General features: G+C 43.3%; 1 protein-coding gene across 1 annotated transcript in view; it reads left to right on the forward strand.

The window, feature by feature from the left end:
- The window catches only part of LOC146172555 (nose resistant to fluoxetine protein 6-like), a 76815-nt gene that overhangs the window by 36083 nt on the left and 16978 nt on the right, over positions 1 to 23754 (forward strand). Inside the window, exons 4-9 of the mRNA XM_084585799.1 lie at positions 1169 to 1253; positions 8218 to 8306; positions 9975 to 10154; positions 11087 to 11180; positions 12420 to 12506; positions 20477 to 20645. Coding sequence (XP_084441925.1) covers positions 1169 to 1253; positions 8218 to 8306; positions 9975 to 10154; positions 11087 to 11180; positions 12420 to 12506; positions 20477 to 20645 — 704 coding nt within the window. The remainder of the gene's footprint in view (positions 1 to 1168; positions 1254 to 8217; positions 8307 to 9974; positions 10155 to 11086; positions 11181 to 12419; positions 12507 to 20476; positions 20646 to 23754) is intronic.

The following is a 23754-nucleotide window of genomic DNA, read 5'->3' on the forward strand; positions in this document are numbered from 1 at the left end:
AACTGCGATAGTTAATGTATTGTTTTTCTTTAGGCGTGAGACTCCGCCAACTGCATAATGAAGCGGTGTACTTTCCAACAGTGTTTATGTGATATGGTTATATCACTGCATTTGTCGCCCATCTGCAAAGTGCGCATTTCTTAACTTCTCTGGCTTGTGTTATTCTGTGTCCTTGCGTGTCTTTTTCCTGTTCACTTTCAGGCCATGACCCGGCTCAATCATAGTCAGCGTGAATGCAGCTCCGCGTATCCACGGACGTATTTTGCGCGTATATACCGGTCACGAATGAATGTAGAGTGACACAAGAGTACGGGGCGTCAAAGTATTGCTTCGTGACACCCCCCATTTTACATGAATTTGATACTATGCTGCGCAGGTACGTAGCCATGCGATGCCATGTTCCCGCTAAGTGTAATTGAGGCTTAACATGTTTTACGCCTTTCTTGTGCGATCGGTCTGAAATCAATTGTGAATAGTTGCTGTGACTGCAGGCGCGGTTTAAGTCCAGTGAACTAGCAATCGGCAACTTTTCTTTAATCTCCCGTAAATTGTGTACTTTCGAAAAATCATGTAGTTCGGTTTAATTTATTGCTTAAAATCCTATCATCTTTGAGAGGAATATCATTGAGGTCAAGAGCGCCGCTCTGTTAGTAGGTATTTGTTTGCCTTCTAATGATTTAGAATATCAGGTGTTCTATGCTGGCACATAGACAAAGGCGGTCTGAACAATATTGGCTGGGAGTGGCACAGATTTCATGCAGAATTCTTCCCATTGCAGGAGTATGTGCATTCAGAAGATATCTTTGCATTAGATAATATCGCCGCAACAAAACAGCCATTTATAGTGTCGAATCAGCCATCCCCGGCTCCATGCTGTGCATCGTCCGGAGAAAGGGTGGAGAAATATTGATTTCGCGGAGGTCATACTTTATCACTAACGCATGTAAATTGTTACCTTAATTATGCTGCGCCGCGCACCGCTGCGCATGGAGAGGAGGACGAGGTTGAAACGTTTGGAGTGGCAGCAGGAGAAGCTTTACTCTGTCGTTGAATTGCATTAATGCATTTTCCACTTACGTGCAGATTAATAAACCCATCCCCGCAAACATGTTGGGGAAGCTTCAATATGGACTTATGCTATGTTTCACTTTTGTCTTTCTGCGCGCAGTGGTGGGGAGTTATCTCAATGTCACCGTCAAGGACTGCGTGACCAACCTGCCGGAGGGGATAAACAGCACCCAAGCCTCAATTATGTAAGTAAATATAATTCATTTTAATTTTGACGAATTTAGCGAACTTAGCGTACCTAAACGGCACACTTGAACAGTCAGTTTATTGCTAATAAAACAACCGGTCAATTGGTCCGGTGAAGCATCCTTTCCACAGATCAGGAAGCAAAATCCAGTATCAAGTAAACCTTTTGCGCTTGCAGATTGCGAAGCCTATGGCTTTTGCAGATACGAAGCGGGAGAAAAACGGTGCAGTTTCGTAACAATCTTTGCGTACGTCTTCTGATTCTCTAGCAGAAATCAGATGCTTCATCATTAAACATTGTAGCCCATGTAGCTCAGTTGGCCATATACAATGTTTTAGCGGTAGAATGTCGCGTTGAATGTCGCTCTCAGTTCGAGAGGTTCATCTTCAGTTTTGGGGCACAGATAAGCGAAGTTGGTTGCAGTCAACCTTAATGGTGGCGCACCACAAAATTCTGGGACGCTGAACTTACCTTAACAGAGCAATGCGAAGGCGATGTGCTTGGACCAATCGCGCATTGATGGAAGGTAAAATATACTAACATAACGTAAACCACAGCTTAGGTTCTCACGTTCTTCCCAATTTTATGTATGTGTGAGCCAGTCAAGCTTTGGTAAGTTGGATTACCACTGTCGGTGGCCCACCGGGATGCTTTTTTTCTTTTTATAGGCGTGTTAAATAAGAAATGTATACGTATGAGCCTCAACAACATTTATATAATGAGTATAAACAAGTCGCTGTTTAGTTAAGGAATGCGGCATTGTAGTTTTTGCAAACTAATCTCAATGTCTCAAACAAGAACTGTGAAACGACTAGTTAGCGTTATGATAGCGGTCGTATCCTTGCTAACAGATATATTTTATTTTCGGAACCATATTACAAAACAGTATGAGGACTGCCTCTGGACTTTGCTAATCTAAGCAACATAAAAGCTTCCTTATCGGGCTATACAATGTACGACCATCATTTCTTGAAGGCTGACCACAGCACATCCTTGCACCTCTTGGCGACAGCCTAGATCCGGAAAGCTATCACATTGCACTTCTTTATGACTGCGGTGTTCCTGGCTGCGTGCGAAGTCTAAGGATTGTCTTCAAATGACACTCCCATGTCAGCTAGTACTAATTATTTTTAAATGTTTATAGTATTTCGAGCCTTCAACCTTCAAAGCTGCCAATCAGGCCATGAACCAAATCCTTTGGCTTCATACTAGAAATTATTAGTAGCCGCCTAGCATCCCCTGTTCACGATCCTCTTGCACTGTGGTAACACGCCCGACTACTGTCCGGAATTCCCGGGTTCGAACCCGACCTCGGCGGCTGCGTTTCGATAAAGGCAAAACGAAGAGGCGTCCGTGTGCTGTGCGATGTCAGCGCACGTTAAAGATCCCGAGGTGGTCGAAATTTCAGGAATCCTCCACTACGGCGTCTCTCATAGCCTCAGTCGTTTTGGGACGTTAAACCCCACAAACCAAACCAAACCAATCTTGCACCAACTGGCCCCGCCGGGGTGGCACAGTGGTTACGTCGCTCGACTACTGTTCCCAAGGATGCGAGATCGAATCCCGGCCTCGGCGGCCGCTTTTCTATGGACGCAAAAAGCAAGGCGTCCGTGTGCTGTGCGATGTCAGTGCACGTTAAAGAACCCCAGGAGGTCGAAATTTCCGGAGTCCTCCACTACGGCGTCTCTCATAGCCTGAGTCGCTCTGGGACGTTAAACCCCACAAACCATCTTGCACCAACTAGTCTGTGGTATGTCCTTACGCGATTTTTTCTTTCAAGGCCCGTGCTTGTGGAAGTGCCTGATCTTCAAGGAATATCAAAAGGGGAATATCTAAGGACCGTATGGCTTTACACGCAGCAATACGCACCGCATAATTGCAGCACGCTGCGCTATCAATGTAGCAGTTGCCAGTTTAGGAAACATCGTCAAGGAGGCGGTGAATTGTTTCGATGCAATCGCGTTAAGGACCGCACTGTCCAAAAAATAAAGCGTTTGCGTTGTCGGCATCATCAGCGCCGGTGTTGGCATTGTGAGCGAAAATTCACAAGCATTCCTCTGGGGGCTGATACTTGAGAAGTGACATGGCTGGCCACTAACTGGTCGGCGCGTTGCCTGATGTTACTACATCACATGGAATTACCTAAATGGTAGTAGTTTTCAGCTCGAGAAGCTTCGTTGAGATGAGAGGGTTAGGCCGGATTTGAACGCTCCGGAATCTTTGAAAACCGAGTCATACATGCTATTCTTCGATTATGCAGGCCTGTTCGCACAACTTCGTGAGCAGTGCTTTATACCTGCGTCGGGTAGTATTGTGCATGTTCGTCCACGTTTAGAGTAAACGAACATGCACAATACTACACGTGGCCGTTCTCTTCTAATCTTCAGTGCGTCTGACCCTAGTATGTTTCAAAGCCAAGCGGCAGCGCTTGCGGACCGCCACTTCCAGGTTCGTCTGTACCTGCGCTACTTTGCTGTGATGTGCGGCTCTGTAGCGCACAGCAGCGCTTCAGAGAGAGTGACTACCACCTTGCGTGTTCTCTCTAAGAGTGGACAGCCCTGTAGATACGATAATGTGATGTGGTAGGAAAGCTGCGCAAGAGGAACCAGTAAATAGACGAGGCGAAAGGATGGAACTGAAATTTACACATCTTTTATTGTGAACGATTAACGTATATATGCACTCTGTACACTCCTTTGTCATATTCGACGCATGCGCAAATAGGTGAGCTTCGAGAACGATATAGACGCGTAACTGACGCAAGCTTCTCCCAATTCAGTTCCATATCCATGATGTGTCGTGTCACATGTTCTTTGCTGTTTTGTATTTCTATGAAAGGGGCTCTCAAGATCAGGAAACCAGTCTTTACTAGTTAGGCATAGGCTGGCCAGAAAGCCTTAAAAATGTTTTTACCTTTACGGGCATGTTTTACGTTCTTTGCGTGTTTTCGTAAACTAATATAGACGCATCTCACAGTTCGGCCGCAAACATACATGTTTCCACAGCTTAAGGGAAATGGTAAACTACGCCTTCTGCGCATTCACCGAAAGGCAGACTGTGCGACTTGCGGTAGTTCGGTTGATAGGTTGTCTCTGGATTGGTCAATCTCCATAGCTTTCAAAGACAGGTGAGAAGCGGAGATCACGACTTTCACGGGGTACCGCGTGGCTAATTGTTTCATATTGTGTTACAATGTACAAATTTAAGGTACCACAGCTATCTTTCAAACATGCTGTGCGCAGGTGTTGCACGTTTGAACTTTGGTGACTCACACACCAGAACCTAATCGAGGTCTTCCGCTTCGTAGATGACTTTTTAGTTGTGTTGGATTGCGACTCGTAAGTAAGTGATTGTGCTAGCAGAAAGGTATCGGCTATTTGTGAAATGGTAATGAACCCTCTTGACCTAACCCACGAGCAACAAATGGCCAATGGCCAAATGACATAATGGCCAAATTAGGTTTTTAGATATTAGGGTTCATTTTCAAGGTGATGATGCCTGCTGGGGGTTGTAATTCGCGCACCAAAAAAAAAAAACATTCTGCCTTTCAACTCCACCAAATCGAAGCCATTTCCACTTCGTGGTTTAGAAACACTCTCGGCAAAACCTGCCCGCATTTCAGCACAGAAGCGCTCGGCCAATAAGTTGAGAGGCTGCACATTGCCGGATACTCTCAGCACCCTCTCAATTCGACCGCAGAAGGCCTCCTCAAAAAGATGCCCACTGAGGTGCAAGTGTGCCGTCAACGCTCAACAAAGTCAAAAAGTAGCGGTGATGCCTTTTATTCCCACACTGTCACAAAACCTGAAAAATTAGACAGTGATGCGCCGTGAAAGTCGCGATCTCGCTCCTCAATTATTTTGAAAGCTATGGAGATTGACTGAATCAGGGGCAACCTCTCAACGGAATTGCGGATAGAAGCAGAGGCGTCCTTTCATTGATTGCGCAGAGGGTGTAGTTTACCAAATGTTTTTAAGCTGCGGCAAAATAATCTAGGATTGTTCGTTTTCGGGTAAAGCTCGATTTTACCTGCCTTTTGCCGCCCGAAAATGTTCCTAAAAAATTGGGTAAAACCCGATTTTTTTCCGATTGTTCTTTAAATACTGTGCCCATGGAACTTGTTGAAAGCTTTTATCAAAGTACCAAAGCAGAAGCTATTCGAGCGATACTTTCTGAAAAAGAGGTTCTTTATGCGAAGGCAGTCTTAATGAGAGATGCACTCGAGCCACTTTTAGATGTCCAGAAAACGCTTGAAAGCGGAAAAATTATGATGCCAAGCTTCGATTAGCTTGTAAACGCCACGCCACAGCAGGCTGTCAACGCAACAAGTTTTCTACGATTATTAGTAAAAGCGATAGAGCAAACGGTGCTTTGTCTATCTTACATAAGAGCAGTGCCACATTAGTACAGACTTGTGAAGATCTCTGCGCGAAAATCTCCACAAAATGGAGCTGCAGACTGAAACCAAACGCCTCAGATAAAGAAGAAAACCAGTTGACAATGTGGAAATTGGGTGCCTTACTCAATCGATTCCAGAAGCGGCTGCTAAGTCAGTCGTTTGATGACATTCTGTGAATGTGCGGTAATAAAGGCGTACAGAATATCGGCGACCTTGCTCACGTGAATCCAATGTTTCTTGTCCAAAAACGGACCGTTGCACGTCACTGAAAGTAATAATTACAGCAGAAACGCCGAATACAAAAATACTTTCTTGAAAGCAGCCCAAAACATAACACTAATCGCTACGCACTGAGTAGTAGAAATCGAATAAGTTATTAGTTTCTGAATTTACCTCATAAAACCCGAAATTCGGAGTGTTTCCAAGAAAAACCTTATTTCTCCCCTATATTCAAGTCGAAAACTAAAGCCCGATTTTTACACCCCGAATTTGAAAAAAAGACATAAAGCCCGAAAACAAATAACCTGTTGTCCAAACTGGGAGATGCGTGAACGGCAGGTTACAAGAACGCGCAAAGAACGTAGAAAATATCCGTGAAGGAGATTTTCAAGGCTGTCTGGCAGCCACTGCCTTGCTTGTAAACAGTGCTCTCCTTATCTTAACAACACCATTCCTAAAAAAAGGACAACAATGTGTAACACGAGAAAGCATGTAATCGTAACTGATATGTAATGTGAATGAAGTTTGTGTCAGTTCGCATTTGTACTCCTCTCAGACCAATAAGCTCACCTATTTGCGTATTTGTTCAATACGACAACGGCCATTATAGAGCGTATATATTGCGAACATCGTTCACAATAAAAGTTGTTGAAAGTTCAGGGCCGTCATTGTCGTCTTGTCTATTTTGTGCTGCCATCTTTTCAAGACGTGTACCAACACACCCAATTTACCACATTAACGTTGTGCCGGCTTACTAAATCATGCTAATGGGCACGAGCGAGATAAATATGGCCCAAATTATGAGATTATTAGTTAAGATAGTAGAAAAGTGCATGTAGGCAAGCGAGGATATGCAAAGAGAGTTGCAGATGGAGCCGATTTACGTTTGCGTGTCGTACCTCAAAGCCTTAGCTTAAGTGTGACCCAATGTTTTATTGCGCGAAAGAAACACATAGTGTCAAATTACCGTTCCTGGGTTTCTACCGCACTGAGGCGCTCTATGCGAAGAAAGCTTCACATACATACGCTTGCAAAGAATCCCAATACCAGAATGACGGCTTAGTTGAAGGCTTGCAGAGCGTAAAACCAAAGGCTATTCAGACCTGACAAAGATTGTTAGCTTTTTACTCGCGCAAAAAACAAAAAAAAAAAAAAACATGCGACATCCACACAATTTCTGGTGCCTGTGCTAGAGCAGAGAACACCTCTCCCTAACAAAGATTTAATTCGGACGCCGGCTGTGTTGCTCTCATTCCAAATATTCGATAGATATTTGCACTGTACGTTCGGGCTTAGTTCACAAACAATCTCACAGGTACCTCGAATTTGGTAAACGATGGCGTACACCTTGTATTGCGGCCAAGAGTAGGTCCAGAAGCCGTCATAGATGCTATCCGTCACGTATCACCTAAAACGTCCGGTGGCGCGAATCACATCCCTCAGTTCATCCTAGTAGTTGTTGCGACATTCTTGTACCAATTCTATCGCTCATGAAAGTATGTGAACGTTCGCCTAGCGCCATGAATTTACATTGCCTTTAGTACTAAAGCTCACAAAGTACCAGTTATTATTGCCTAAGCGCGCACTGCTCCCGACAACTGCATATCTTTTTCCTATCTTCTGCTAAGATGTTCGAAATAGTCATTACTCTCAGGCCTCACTTTTTTTGAAACAGCACTTACATGACCACCAGCATAGCTTTCAAACTAGTCGTTCGCTTAAAACTACCATATCTGTTTTCAAGTAGCGTTGCTCTTGCAGACTTCTGCAATGAGCACGTTTGAAGTTTTATTTTGCGTGTAGAAAGGCCTTTGGTGTATTAAGAGACTACATGAGAAAACCGTGGTCTTTGCAAGTCGTCTTACAGGTTACAAGGTTACAAGCAACATTTATGCCAAGAAGAGTGAAATACTAAACAGCTGTGGGGGTCGCTGTAATTCATTTGGCAAGAACATATGACCTGATATTCGCAGGTGGTGGGTTCGGATCTCTAGAGGGGCAAGTTGTATTTTTCTACTTTGGATTTATTTACATATCACCTCATTCAGAAATCATTACTGTGCTAATACTTTTTAACGAAAAAACTACAATAAAACAATCCCCATATGTTTTCCTGCGCGTCGCTAACTGTGTCCTTCTTTCATTTGCTGCTATTACAGTAATGTAAAATGGAGGGAGTGCGCCCTTCACACCCGACTCCGAGGGGTGTGAAGGGGGAGTTTATACAGAAGGAACTCCTAAAAGGACAGGTGGGGCACGAGTTTGTTTTTGATGCCAATGAAGCGTGCCATACAATTATTCCTTACCACCGAACTTGTTCTTGACAACAGGCGCGTTCTTTCAGAGCCTTTTTGGCGGTCCTGGCGAGTATCATTGTGTCCGCAACTGCACTTGAGGTCTTCACTAAAAGCTGGGGCAAGCATCGAAAAACAGGTTGCGTGAATGTTTCTTTTCTATTTTGTAATTTAGTTAGCTCTGTGCAACATGCTATACAGTGTCGCATGATCCAATTGACCAGTCTATTAGTGATACTGAAGACAGAGAGCAGAAAATGGGAAAAAATTTTTCAGGAAACAACAAAGGTATAAGGAAGGGCAATTTAGTTTGAGAAGAACACGTGTATAGACAACAAACATTTATACATCCAAATGTGCTGAAATTGAGTGTTCGTATTATTATAAGGTATTCACCGCATGGGTTGAGTTGTGTACAAAACATACCAATGAAGACACATATTCTCAGTCACGACTGGTATTGTGTAAATATTTTAAAATTTCGCATAGCGAGTTTGCTATCTTGTCAAATAATCGCCTCAAAAAATCTATTATATGCCTTCCAAAATGGGTCCAAAAGAATCGAATATGCTATCAAGAATAAAATTGTTTGAGTATTTGGAAAGAAGGTAGAAGGAAGTTTGGCTTGCTTGTAAAGAACGTTTAAAGAAGAAGGCCCAATCTGACGGCACCTAGAATGCTGCCGAGATTGGGCTGCGTGAGTGCAGAGTTCAGTGCAAGCAGGTACATCAAACCGCGTCTTTGTAGAAGAGCAGAATTTGTTTCATATGTCGCCCTCGCACCTACATTCAACACACTGTGTCGCTAGTTTATTCGCTCTTGACAAGAGCAAGGAAATATAATTTGCCCTTTATATTACACAGTGCTCATGAAGATAATACTGCCTTTGTATGGTGTAGAGAGCAGAGGCGTCTTTCGTCAAAAGTATCTGTTGAGAAATTTGCAGAGATGTACCGCAGCACCGTCTCTAGCTTGTTCCGATGTTGCATGAATTATCGTTTGTCGGATAAATTCCTACAAGTACCAAATATTTGTAGTAAGATACTTGTAATTTTTATACTGTACTATGGAACTTGATTCGGCCTGTTGTTAAACTACTGGTATTCGATTCACTCACAAAGGTACACTAAATGCAATGGACTCAGTTTTTAACAAGTGCTCTTCGCACACCGCTTTCACGACCTGTGAAATGAACAATCCGCATTTTATTAGTTGGCTATGAGGCATCATTATTTGTTTCCTAGCACAGAGGCGTTCCTTGGTTTAATATCATTTCAGGATTTCCGTATTGTCGGATAGTTCGATACAACCGAAAGATGAAGCGGCTGATGCCGCTCAATGGAGATCCGTCCGCCAATGGCGTCTTCAGATTTCTATGATTCCAAGGTTAACCCGATTACGTCCTGCAGAACTTCTTTTCATCTCCCGTGCACTATAATGTTGCGCTAGCAAGAACATGGAGGACTTTCCATGACATCCAGAAAATCGGTCAATGCCAGTGGCTTTAGGTTGCCTTTGAAGTACATTTGGCATTTGGTTCTTGAGTTGGATGCTTCTTTGTTGGAGGTTGCTGGCCTGGTGCTTAGAAGAACGAAATGTTTCCACGTTTATGTCGTGACTTATTGTCACTTACTACATATCGTGACAAAAATTTTAGGGAATAAAATGCTTACCTTGAAGTAATCATTATGTCCGAAGGGCTATATATCGCAGTGGTCACACAAATTCCGACAGTGACCAATGTGTTTCGCTTTCCCATGGGTGTGAAGACAACTTTAATCCCTTATGTTGCTTTTTGTACTCCTAGGAATTTTCTACCAATCCGTCATGGCTTTCTCAGCCTTGGCAAACACGAGACTACTTTTGGCAAACAACAAAGATAAGAAATCGGAAAGTTCCTGCTACCAGTTCATACACGGCCTCCGTGTTTTGACCATGTTCTGGATTTGCCTCGGACACTCCTACGTTATATTCTCCGAAAACATATGTAAGCCCCCTTATCTCTTTTTCACTTCTTTCGGAAGAGCAATGAAATTCACTTACACACAAGCCTAACATTCAGGATGTTAAGACTTCAGAAAATAGAAACAATATTTCGATGTCATACGTACATCTAAAAAAAGTCTTAATAGCCAGCCCAGGTGGCTGAATGGTTGGGGCGCTTGGCTGCTGAACCCTATTACGCGGGATCGAATCCCGGCAGTGGCGATCACTTTTCGTTGAAGAAGAAAGCATGGCGCGCGTGTACTGTGCCATGTTAGCGCACGTTGAACAACCACAGAAGGTCGACATTTCTGAAGCCCTCCACGTCTTTCAAAGATTGAGTAGCTCTATGACGAAACTAAACCACCACAAAAAATAGTCTAAAAATATATTATCTGGTCTTTACTCTATACTTGGGTTTAGCGACTAAATGAATACGTTCCGTCATATCCCTTTCGACACCTTTAAATGCCATGTTTGCTTAATGTCCAGCATCATATTTGCACTGATATCACTCCACAAAACATCAACCCCAAATTGGTGCCACAGGGAAACAGCATCGCTTCGTGAAAAAGGCGAGGGGCGCTTCCATAATGGCCAGTGCAATTAGGTGAGAAGTTGTTTGTCATAGTTCTCAACTTGAGTACGCGACCATACAGAACTGTGTTAATGACAGTATTAACAACGACAAGCAGTGCAGCGGCCGCAGAGCAGATATTAGAAAGTGCCACTACCTGTGCAGTTTTTGCCGTGTTCCGGTCAGGAAAAAGAACGAAAACATTTCCTGCTTTGACTGAAGGTGGCTCGTTCTTAAGGTGTGATGCGAAAAGTAGCCTTAAGCAAGCACAATTTAAATTTAATGTTTTAACCCTCATAAGGCAAATAACGGAAGAGTATAATTGTCTATGCGAAGAACTAACGCCTTTTATTTTTCAGCGAGACTCTTTAACGGCGCCCTCTTGTTTCGGCGTTGGGACGGAGTTATTATACTAGCAGCTTACCTCGGCGTGGATACCTTTTTCTTCCTAAGGTGAGCTACGTACTTCGTCTGCACTCAGATAGAAAGAGACTAATTCAGGCGCCGCCACCCGTATGCAAATCAATAAAACAAAAAAGCTACCGCAACTGTTATCGGCCGCAAACGGATCTTCAATGAGTTACTCTTATTTAGCTCAGCAAATGTTACAGCTCGAGTTGCGTCCTGCGTTAGCTACTCTGCCGACAAAGTTCCCGAAACAAACTATGGCTTAGCGGCAAATAAATGATATACATCTCGGTCTCGACTAGGGCGACGCACTCCCCAAAAGCAACCGCAACCAAGCGCGCTTTTGAAATATTTCACGTCCAGTGCATCCTTACGATATTAAAGAAAATTCACAATTTTGTAAAATAGTACGCCTATGCTTCTTATCCTCGAAGACGACACAAAATTGTTGCTCATACTCTTCGCATTTCTGTGCGCACTTTTGAGAACTGGTTAGAGAGATATTTAAAGGCATGGTTAAAACAAATCTTCTTGATTTTGTTTTAGAAATGACAGCTTTCAGGCCTGCGTTCAGCGGAGAGCCCAACAGTAGCGTGTCAATAAAGTCGGGACTGGGCAAAATGGATTGACGTTGCAAGTGCAGCGGCTTAACAGAAAAGTAAATTATTTGCGCAGAAAATGCTGCTCACACAGTATGGTACGCAACTGAATCTGGGGACGTTTAATTCTCAGTTGGATACGTGGCCCCTAGATCACGCATACACGTTAGTTTGGCTTGGGTAAATCGCGGCTTTAGATCTCTAGCATCTCATAATCACATTGGTATAGGTAATAATTATGAGCGAAGTTATATAGGTTGTAATTGTAAGACCAAGCAACATCTAACAATCATGCACCAAATCACTTAACTGCGGAAGGTTCGAATCAACAACTGAAATTGTAGTGGTGTGCTTGAAAGCGCTGTCTGGCGAGCATGTAACGAAGCACAAAACACAGGGAGATTTAAATATAACAGTTGGAATTATCTCTGGTATACTTGGATGCGTGGAATTATTGCCTGTAGATGAGAACCAAGCGTATGCGAAAAAGGATTCGCAAGAAGAGTTGCTGAAAGGGACTGTTAAGGCTGTCGCTTCATACGGTTAGTCGGAGGTTAGGTGTCCCTCAAGTTTTAAAATTATGGAAGCAGCACTGCCGCCAGTCGTGTTACGGTGAATTCTGTACCACTGTGTGGGTATGTTTGGTCAGCCAAAAGGGCAATAATTATTGTGTGCTTTATTGCAGCGGGTATATGCTCTACTATGTGCTGGACAAGCAAAGAAGGAATCGAGTTGTCGTGTTCATTATAGCGCTTTTCAGACGACTAATTAGGTAAGCCCACTTTGAAAGTAGTGTCACTCGTGTCGTGTAGCGTTTGTGCGGGGTTTTATTTCACGTAAGCAACTCAGGCCGTCACGGGCCTCTAGGCTGTCGCAAAAAATTGTTTTTTATAGCGTTCACGGAAATCATAATTGAACGAAAAAGGCAAGAAAAGTTTTACTTGTCTCGTTGTTCTTGTGCTATTTCTGTATTGCTCTCGTTATTCATTTTTTCCGCAAGCAATTAGGGAATGGAAAATGTTACCTGAGGATGGTGTTGGCTCTGAATCTCTGTAATTTTTATAACCTTCCATAATCATGTTTTCCCCGAACACGATAATCTAGCATTTGAGTAGTACGTGTTAAGAAATATTAGTTCACCTGTACTCATGTTGCATTGCATTACCGCGAATGATGACTACTCAATTTTCGACGTTATTCCATACTGGTCATATAACTTGTGACGTGTTATTATTTAACTATCATGAGGTACCCCAATCCTGCAACAGCCTCGAAAGAGGCTAGCAGTATGTTCAAAATAAATAAATAAACATCAAATTAGGCCTGCCCTACGCATCTCCCTAAAAAACATTTTTTTCTTCAATTACTACCACGAGAGGTGTGAAAGGCCTTCATGCAGAAATATTAGTCTAAAAATAAATACGAACCGATGTTATTTCCTTTATGAAGTGTGTTATGTTACGCATGTTTTAGCAATGCGAAACGTAAAGATGCTTACTTTTCGGAAGGAAATGCATATTTTGGCGGCACGCCGATATCAAACGGAAAAACTTTGATGGATCCTTGAAACAAAGCTCGAAATGATGCCAACTGACATTGAACTTTTACTTTGAATGTGCAGATAAAGTACGCCGCATTATATCGGCAAGCGACGTGCCGCGGGAAAGGATGGATTCATTCACACTTTTCTAGTTGACAGTGTGGTGGTACAAAGTGTTGACGCTTTGTTATTTAAGGAGTGCTAAGTTTTTGCTCAAAACAAGTGCGTAGTCTGCTTAAAAAGACACTGGCTAGTTGAAGAGAATGCACCCAATACTCCGAGGTGATATCTGCGGTTACGTTCCCCAGCATTGCAAAAAGAAAGGATTATCCAGCAGAAAACACGCACACTGGAAAAACAGAAAAGCAGACAAGAAATATACTGTGTGCACTGGGCAAAAAATATGGACTAGCTTCTTGCCACATGAAAACTTTCTTTCAAAGGGCGGTAAATAAACATCTGTAAATTGCGGCTTGATTCAAACATCGCAGGTGGCTTTTTTTATAGACAATCTACATCCTCTGAATTCATTCTTTTTTTCTCAAGCCACTGCATGTATTAAATCAGACGAAGGTTTATTGTTATATAAACTTCAATACACTATGGAAATATGTTTACTAATGTGTGCTTAATTTGTGTTAACTTCGAACCGACAGAAAAAATAATGAAACAGTAAACAATCCTGACTTGTTTCTGAGGGTTGGGACATGTCGTGTTCTGTTAAAACCATGGTTACCTTTGATGGGTGCATACGATATATTATTGCGTATGTCTATCAACATCGCCCCATTGCTTATGTTCTGGGAGCTTTTTAACCAGGATCCGGTTGCATGTGTAACTTAATTTTTTTAGCACGATCAAAATTGGCTCATAGCAAGGCAAATAACTCCAAAACTACACGGAGTGAGCGCTAGAACATTAAATCCGTCACAGAAGCAGATGTGAGGCACAGAGGTCATTGATGCCGCTGTGCTGTATCTCGTCTTTGAAATTAAATCAAATTTTCTCAATGTCAGGCTGACATTGCATACATTTTTGTCTGTGAAAAAAAATAGTATATATTCCTAGTTATTTTATTTTAAAGGCTATTGGCTTCTTTAGAAATGAAAAGAGCAATCAAACTAGTGCTATGAAGCAAAGCTGAAGTCATTCACTAGGTAAGAAGAAACATTCTAGCGGTAATCAGGTTCATTTCAAAGCGTGTGCAGGTGGGCCTGTATACTTTGGGTCTATCCGTCAGAGAAAACACAGGGCAGCTGTTTTGGCCGCTAAATAGTATTAAGTATTTTGTATCATAAAAACAGTCGTGGCCGTCCATAATGGCACATAGACTTGAAAAAATGTTTTAAAGGATTTAATCGGCCTGAAACACGCCCTCTCACGTAACGGCGAACCATTAGAGTAATATATGTTGCATATATTTCCTTCCAAAAGTATTTCCATGTTCTTGATACCATTTTAATGCTTTAGTAATATTCCAGATAAACGTAGAATAAGTTTTTTCTAAATATTTAACCAACATAACTGTACCATATGTCCTGCATTAAATGTAACATTCTTGAAAATGCCAAACTTCGGGCAGGAGCATGCCGGCGCTCACTTCGTGACTGCACAAAACTTTAACGCTTTGAAAAGTCAAACAATAAATTTAACATTTGGGCCCAACGCTACAGCATAACAGGCAGAGCCTACACATAATTGTGGACAAATACCTATAATAAAGATATATAGCATTCTTTAGAAGGTGTTCCATTAGTGATAGGGGTGAATCGCTAGTAATCAAAGCTATCCAACAAAAAATTAGTTGTGCATGCACCCTAGAGCACGCATGATCTCAGAGGTATAGTTACAAAGAACTGTTAAACGAACATGCCCAATGGATGAAAAGAAAGAAAAGTCTGGAATGGGGGGGGGGGGGGGGGGGGGCAGTGTTTCAAACATATTTGCTACCTTGTTTTATACTTCTGATTGCAACATTTGAACAATAGCAAAAAGAAGGCAATAATCAAACAACGTTTATGGGCAACTGTAAATTTTAGATAATAATGAAAGATTATCAGTATTTTTTTCATTTATAGCATAAAAAAACATTGGGGAGTTAGCATTAGAATAATATTTATTTTGAATGAAAAATAGGACAAAAGCAGTTGTCTTCGGTCACTAATAAATTTCAAGAAAGGAAATAGAGGGATATTGCGTGGATGTGTACAGATTACAGGAAGGCGAAAATGACAAGGGCGGAAAATGCCAAAGTTGCGGACAAATAAAACTAATAACAGAAAACCAGAAATCAATACATTAGGAGACAGCCTAGTCAAACAAACATCGTGAACCGGAAAAAGGGCAGCAGCTGAAGCGGCTGGTTTAACTGAAAGCTCCTTACTCTTCCTTCAGCTCTCGCTCCAGTGCGGCGCTCTGAGCGATAACTACGCCCGAAGCAGCGGTTCCGAAATATGAAGCGCCCTTTTTGAAGCGAAAGCGTCACTACACTAAGTAGCGACGCTCTTCACGGGTCTGATAATTCGATCTTTACCGAGGCAGAGATCACGCATAAATGTAATTCTCACCACAGTTAAGTCCTTCAGCCTAACCTCATGGACTAACCTTGGTGTCACACCACAAGGCATGGACTTTGACCATTTGACCTTTGTGTGACCTTGGTCCTCTCGGGGACATTTAAAATACAGTTTGCAAGGGCGATAAATGGAGCGGAGTTTTGTGATCGGTCACATATGTCACACCGCGCCATCGGGTGATGGGAACAGCCATGACGTCAGCTGCGGGTGGAAATACGAGCAATCGCGCTTTGACTATGAGCCAGTCAACCAAACATAGCCAGGTTGTGAAGGTTTCGCTGAATAGTATGTTTAACTATATTACACCTCTGCTAATCGTTTTGTACCTTCTCGACAGCACCGCCGTCGTTGATGGCAGGCCTCGGTCACATGCTCTACATCTCTCTTGCTACGCTTGCTACGCTGCTGATGGGCTTCTCGATAGGCGCCTAGCCCACATTCATATTGTCTCTTGCTCTGTTACGATATTGAGCCTCACAAGCACAGCGAACGCCCTCCGCCTCACCCAAAGCACTGCAGAGCAGCGGCTATGGCGGCTTTCGTGCGCAGTGGTTTGTTATTACATGGTTTCCTCAGTTGCCCGCACAAAATATTTTAGCGACGCTCTCTTTGCGAGCACTTTCGCTTTCCTGCGGCGGCCTTCCACCCAGGCAATGCAGCAATTATTACATATTGCTTCAAAGGAGATAGTGAGTTGCGAAGACAAACACCTTGCGCTACTCATGCAAACCACATCCCTAGACCCTAGAGAGTGCCATTAGCAAGGGGCATAAACGATAAGTGGCGAAGCATCTGTGTCTGGTTTTATACATTTCTCTTTCTTGTCTTTCTCTTTTCTTTCTCTTTCTCTCTCTATCGGCTCACGCATGCATATAATATGGTCATTTAATTCCTGGCATCATAATTCTATGTGTCATGTTACAACGTACAATTAATGGTGGAGGGCGACGTCTAATAGTCAGCCCATGTTCATTGCTTGGACAGTGGGTAATAATCTGTAGCATGAACTTACCTGGCCTTTGTACGAGTGCAAAGTCATCTATATAGGTCAACAAAAACTTATTTTAGCATATATGCTGCCTATGACAGGCTGAAGGGCTAAATACGCAGTTGACGGTTAAAGGCACTCCGCTCAGTTGCTCCATATAACGTTCATAATAAGCACGTATATCGCCGTACGCTGTGCATTCAAACACGTCATTGTGTGCTAGAACGTAACTCACAAATTCACTCTATGCATGAAGGTGCGGCCACGCCTTACCCGAACATTACTTGAGATATTTTGGAAATGGCCATTCGGGGGGGGGGGGGGGGGGGTCCCTTCCTTCTCATAAGTAGTGTCATTTGAACTGCAGTCGCGGTTGGAAGACTCCCACTGCCCTTCTCGAGCGGAGAAATACAGCTAGATTGTACCTCAGAATCAAAATTTACAACCGTCTTAAGCCTGCGTCCGTATAATATAGGCTTGATATAAAATTTCGCACGAGCTGCAGCTCGACTTGAGCTCGCGAAGCGTTTGAGAAGGAGATGGTCAAATCAAGGGGATGAGCGTGGTGGGCAACACGAGCAGCAAACCTGCCTGGGATAGAATCGACCTCAAATATGTTTTTGAATGGAGGTGATGCGAAAGTAATATGAGAACGAGGAAGAGTGCGCACTGAGAGGGAGAAAGATGATGTAAAGAGCAGCTTGTCGTATGATTCGATGCTTCTATTTCACGTGGAAAATAAAGGCCGTCTGCCGGTATTCATGCTGTTTTAAGCTATCTCTTAGTGAAGTTTAGCCCCACGGAGTACAGGCGTTCAGTGGGCGTGCGTATTAGAATGTTCAGTTTGCGCTCTTGTGTTGTCTATGAAGTGCAACCTGTATACTGTTTATAATGTCGGTTTAACGGAATATACGGAACTGAACGGAAAATTATTTTAGAGGCTGAAGCGTCTACAGGCTCACTGAATTGAATCTTTCCACGCCTGACGTATTTATGAAAAATGACGACACAATAATCGTGAATAGAGAATCCCTTTCAACATATCTCGTTCTAGAGACAACTTTCGCCAAGACCCCACTTTGAATTCTTCTGCATATGAACCTAAAATCTCTCCTCACCATTTCCAGTTTTTTCTCTTGTTTTGCATCCTATACTATCCTCACACAAACCTTAGCCCATTCACTACCTTCCTTCATAGTTCACTACGAAAGAGGCGAACCTTAATAACCCCACAACAGCTGACGGAGCAGCTGCTTTTCATTACCCCTACCTAATATATTGAGAGTCTAATGGGGCATTAGAATAAAGTTTTTCCCTGTTTCAAATGCATGCCATGCCTACAGAGGGGAAAGTACGTAGCAAAAAAGCAGAATAAATATCCATTCTCACAATAATTATAAAGCTGTCTTTTATTTGTTGTCACGCTGAGTTTATGGCCGAGCGTTTCTAGGCTAAAACTCTCTATGACATAACTCAGATTGGCAGATATTTTTGTATAGGTGAAAAACAAAAAAACGGCATTAGCCCTCATGCAATTTTAGTCTAACCAGCAACATAACTTTTCTTTTCGAGAGCCACACAGAATGAAAAACAAAAAAGATACATATAGCAGGCAAAGTTACTCAAATGCTCTCAAAAACAACAAGCGCACATGGACAAGTGGTAAGGCATTGTTACCGCGCAAAACAGACATCGTGTGTATCTTTTCTTGAAGTCATGGAGCGCTAACAGGCTCTTATAAAGTTACTGAATGGTTGTGTCCTCCTTGCCAGCGTATCGGCCAATTAGTGCGGCATTTTTAATCCCGCACGTTCCCTGCAGATGGCTGAAGTTTTAAGCTCGGCCTTACATTTATTCGCGGTCTATAGAGCACGCGTTTCGCTTAACAGCATTAGCGTCCTATTCCAGCGGAGGTTATCGCTGCTACAACATTAACATCTGTGGTGTTATATCCCTGCCACACGGGAAATTCAGTGTCGTTTACATTCAGTTTATTGCTATTTGCAAATGATGGCAATTGCGATGGATGCACAAATCATGGTGCACCTTCAATATTTTGCGAAAATGACTGCGCAGTGAACGAAAGCAGCCTCTGAATTCATATTCATGTCTTGCGTGCCTCGTAACCAAACTGTTGATTGCGACCCATTACAAAGTTAGCGGCTGAGTCGGCGGCATTTGTTTACGAAAAGGTACGGAAGGTGTTCTCGTCTGCGCGCAGGCAAGACTTGGCCAGTCTCAACAACCTAACTTGACCAGTTTCAACCACCTAACAACCTGCACTAAATCAAGTACCAATAGCAACACGTAAAATAGGCAGTGACTAGTGTACTGTCCGACGGCGCATCATACAGCAAGTCCCGTCTTCGGAGGATCATTCGCTCATACCCGCCGAAAAATGCCCGACTCCAGCCTCACCAAGAAACAGCCAACAAATGCATAATGCTTCACACATTCACACACCGGATGCCGCGGCCTTACCGAAACGGCGCTGCCCGAGACAGCGGCGGACAACGGAGCTCTGGCCGTGCTCTACGCCCAAGTCGCCACTATAGGCCGAAACGGTTTCGCACCGAAGCCACAGCTGACATCGCTTTGCAAATAATAAATTGCCTACTGCCTCCCTTTCAGTTCAATTGCCTCTCACAAAGTGTCTCACAGTAAAGGGAAGTATAGTTTCGGTGACTGCTTGCCACCGGAGCTAGAGTACGAGATCGGACGAGCTGCACCACACCGGCGGCAGCTGCTAGATGGCTGTGAGCAGAAATTTGTTGTTTTGCAGTCATCCCTCCCACAAAAATCTCCTTACATAATTGCGATCCCCAGTAAAGATTATTTTATGAGATTCCTTCATCCAAGCGGGGCTTGCTTAAATCAACAGAGCCTGCTTTTCTTACGGTGGCGAAAGGAATCCGCTCTGTCCGCGACCCGGCACCAAAATTACTGTGGCAGGAGCGGCCGGTGCCGCCCGGTATGGGTGCGGTGGCTACGGGTTGGCTGGTAGCGAGGGTGGCAGCTTTTTTTTTTCCTTGCAATGCTGTTTGGCAAATTTCATATAGTTTAATAGCTAGCTACAAAATTATAGACGTACGGTAGCATTATAATGCCTCTAGCACTTTTGAAGTTAATTGTGGGTGCATATTCGTACCAAGTCTCTAGTGTCGAGATAGCACATTTTCTTGTTGTTTGCCTACGAATGAGTTCCTACCACTCATTCGACACCTAAAGTCGTTTTCATCGAATGTCATTATACTTTATCGTGGGGCGGCAACAAAATGTCGTTTTTAACGAATGGCATTCGATGGAAACGACATTGAATTTGCCGTGTGGCAAGGGTATTAGATATTGGCGCAACTCATCACTGCTTAACGCACCACGGAGTGAACTGGAGCACATAGTGGTGAAATTAAATTCTTCAAGCAAGCTCGTACGCATCCCACATACGCGGAGGTTAAGGGGAATATCATGAAAATTAAATTAATATTTATCGGCATGTCGCTCACGTTCAAATTGTTCTCTTTTGCTCTGAAACATGCACAACTACTTTCTGGAGGTTCAGTGTCATGACTACGTAAGCGTGAAAGTGAACCGCTTGATTAACCAGAGCTGCAGTGAAAATTCCCCTCTTTTTCTTGCAGGACTACTGTACCGGTCTTCTTCATGATCATGTGTATATACCTCTTGCCTCTAATAGCAACTGGTCCATACTCGAAGGAGTTTTACGACAGATTTTATAAAGAGGTGCGTGAGCACTGGTGGCACTTGCTTCTGCAGATTCGTAACTGGAAACAGGACGATGTACAGACGGTGAGCCCTCATTTTGGTTTCTTGACGCAACTCTCCGATGGCTTTATGTCGGCCTTGTATACCCTGGAAAAGGAACAGATCGTCAAATGAAAGGTAGCGAAGAGATATCATTTTTGTTGGTAGCACACTACGATACACGTACACTAGTATGCTGACTAGGGTCGCAAAGGCCATGCATGCACTGAGCCGAGAATGCAAAAGGTAGCACACAAAACTTCTGATCAAAAAGCAATTTACTAGTTGTGCAAGCAGAACTAAGAGCGTAAGTTTGAAACCAAATTAGGAAAAAAAAACAAAACAAAAACGGAGGAAGGGTTACAGAAACCTATTCAATCAAAAAAGGATATAAAATATTGAATTCAAAATAATAAAGACATAATTTCAGTGGCACTGGCTAACTATTCTAATATTTATGACAGTAAGTCAAAACTTTATTTGTCCTGAATTAGTGTGAAAAACAGAGGGTATGATTTTTTTTTTCCGCAACCCTGATTTAACTTTGACAATTTAGTAGATTCTAATTATATATGTTAGCTACTTCAAATCAGACAACTGAGAAAGTTGGTGTATGTACAACGTGAAATAACAGAAGCGCTACACACAAGAACATAAGGAGGGGACGCATAAGTAAGTTCTGTGTACCCTCCTTTTGTTCTTGTGTGTAGCGCTTCTGTTATTCCGAGACGTTTAGCTTCTTAATTGCGGTTAAATCAGAAACATCGCACAAGATTATGGCGAGATAATATATGAACATATGTGATGATATTTTAATCAATAAAGAAATCCCCTATTGCAAAAAACAACGTCTCCCAGGATCTTCCAGTACGAAAACAGTAAGATTTTCGCGCTGGTTTTGCACTGGATCGGCTGAGCACGCTCGAGGTCTGCGATATTTACTGGAACAGTGCCGGGAAGACACTTGTCGCACTGGTACGATGGGAGAAAAACGCAGAAATTAGCTTGACGCTGGCTGTGTCGCTGGCATCCACGATGCACTGGGAGGAGCGCTGTATGTGCGCTGAGGCCGCACTGGTCCCACTGCCCCAGTATAGCCGGTGCGGCCCGCAGTGTCGACAGGTTAGCATCCCTCAGAGGCCTACATGGCATCAGCGTACTCGCAATCGACCATCGGAGCGCATATGAGAATTATGTTTGAAGCAAGTGCTTTTTGTTGCGAAGTCGTTGCGCACCTGTAAGAAAACAAAGGCAATATCTTTTTTCCATGTTTCGATAGGCCGTTTCAAGCGTTTCGAGAGAGACCAGGACCGCTGCGCCCTGATATCTAATGACACACTAACGATTAACATACAACTAAAACTAGAATTGAGTAAGGTGGGCTACCAAGCATAACAAACTTCACAGTGATCTTAAGTTCACTCTAACCTGATTACCGCCAAAATGTTCAATGCGGGCTCAATCGCAGGCGAGCGTAGCCTGCATCGCGGCCCAGTATAAAAAGCAGACTAAAAAATAAAACAAGAGGGTAGTTTACCTAGCGATGGACCCGTGAGAGAAAAAAAAACAACATACAGCGCTTGTAATCCATAATATTTTGCGTGTTTCTCAAGCTTTTGCACTCCTTCTTACTCTGCGTATAAAGCAGCCGAGCCCTCGGCCATCGCAACGCTTCCTGAAATGTTTACAAACAAATACAGTTTAATTGCACGCACAATAGTGTCGTCGCTGCTGTGCTTGCCGGTATTGAAGCTTGGTCGCACTTTTTTCTTTGAAGGTTTGTACTAAAGCTCCGTGTTCAGCCAAAATTGTGCACACGGTCGCAAAGCACCACCGAAGAGCCGGCGTTGGTAAATTTGCGAGCGATGTCAAACTCCACATGTTAAAATGATTCCAGTGCACAAAATAGCGCGCATAGGCATCCAGAACATTAGTTGCAAGTTGTGAGAGCAGGAAGCAAACTCCAATGATCAAGAAGTTGTAATTGTTAGAGCGGCAGCAATGGCTGGTAGAATGCGAAACATGTTCCCAACTTTATAAATCAATACGGTCATGACATAACATGCATAAATATTTCAAAGGTTTCCAGTGACTGATCGCCACGCATAGCCACCTCATTCATTGATGTCTCTGTTCAGAGAACAATGTGCTATGATGCGGCGGGGGGTGTATGCTGCGCAGGATCGACCTCCTGCCTGGTTACATTAACTAGTTGCATGTATATGTCTCCCGGAATTCTGATGTGTAAGCAAAGTGAGAGCTCGATGCTGATGTAACTGTGTACTGACAGCTTGCGGAATGCGACCTGGTTAAATTGCTCGAAATACTTTCATGCAATAAAGGGAAAAAATTCTCGGCATGACTGAATGGTTAGCGTCGAGCGCTAGTGATTGAAGGGATGCCTACGCACCGAGTTTGAAGTGCGATAGGTGGCACTGTTTTTTTTTTTTCTAATGTACTTAAGGTGCTTCGTTGCTTTTTAGCTTTAGATTTTTATCCCAACCCTTTTTTCTCCGGGCGACTAATACCGCCAGTGCGGAGCATGCCAGTATGCCGCGTCCCAGTGCGGTCAGTTTCCAGCGTCATACTGGGACCATAATCAGGTATGGCGCTGGGACCCAGTGGCACTAGTTTTTGCAATAGGGTCGATTTCGTTCATAGGGTTTGATGTTCCGAAGAGACTCAGGCTATGGAGGGAGGCATTAGTCGAGGACTCTGAAAATTTTGGCCACCTCGGGTTCTTTAAGGCTCAACTCACATCACACAGTACACGGGCGACGCGCTTTTCGCATACATCGAAAATCAGCTTTTCTGCACGGAATCCAACACAGCCCTCAAGATAAGCAGCCGAACTCACTTTCCACTCAAGGCGCCCGTGTGCTGTGCGATGTCAGCGCACGTTATAGAACCCCAGGTAGTCGAAATTTCCTGAGCCCTCCACTACGGCGTCTCTCACAGCCTGAGTCGCTTTGGGACGTAAGACCCCACAAACAAAGCCATCACTTACCACTGAGCCTCCGCAGCGGAGCTATAAAGACATTATGCTATAGCGCATAGAAGCCATTGTGGTTTAAAAATGCAAGGGTTTTCTTCATGAAGAATGGACAAAAATTGTCGTGTTGCAATAGTTTGTTCGTTAGAGCATTCGAGGGAA

Source organism: Amblyomma maculatum, unplaced genomic scaffold (genome assembly GCF_055883805.1).
Source record: "Amblyomma maculatum isolate TAMU_Amacu unplaced genomic scaffold, ASM5588380v1 scaffold_13, whole genome shotgun sequence".
In the NCBI taxonomy this organism is placed as follows: domain Eukaryota; kingdom Metazoa; phylum Arthropoda; class Arachnida; order Ixodida; family Ixodidae; genus Amblyomma; species Amblyomma maculatum.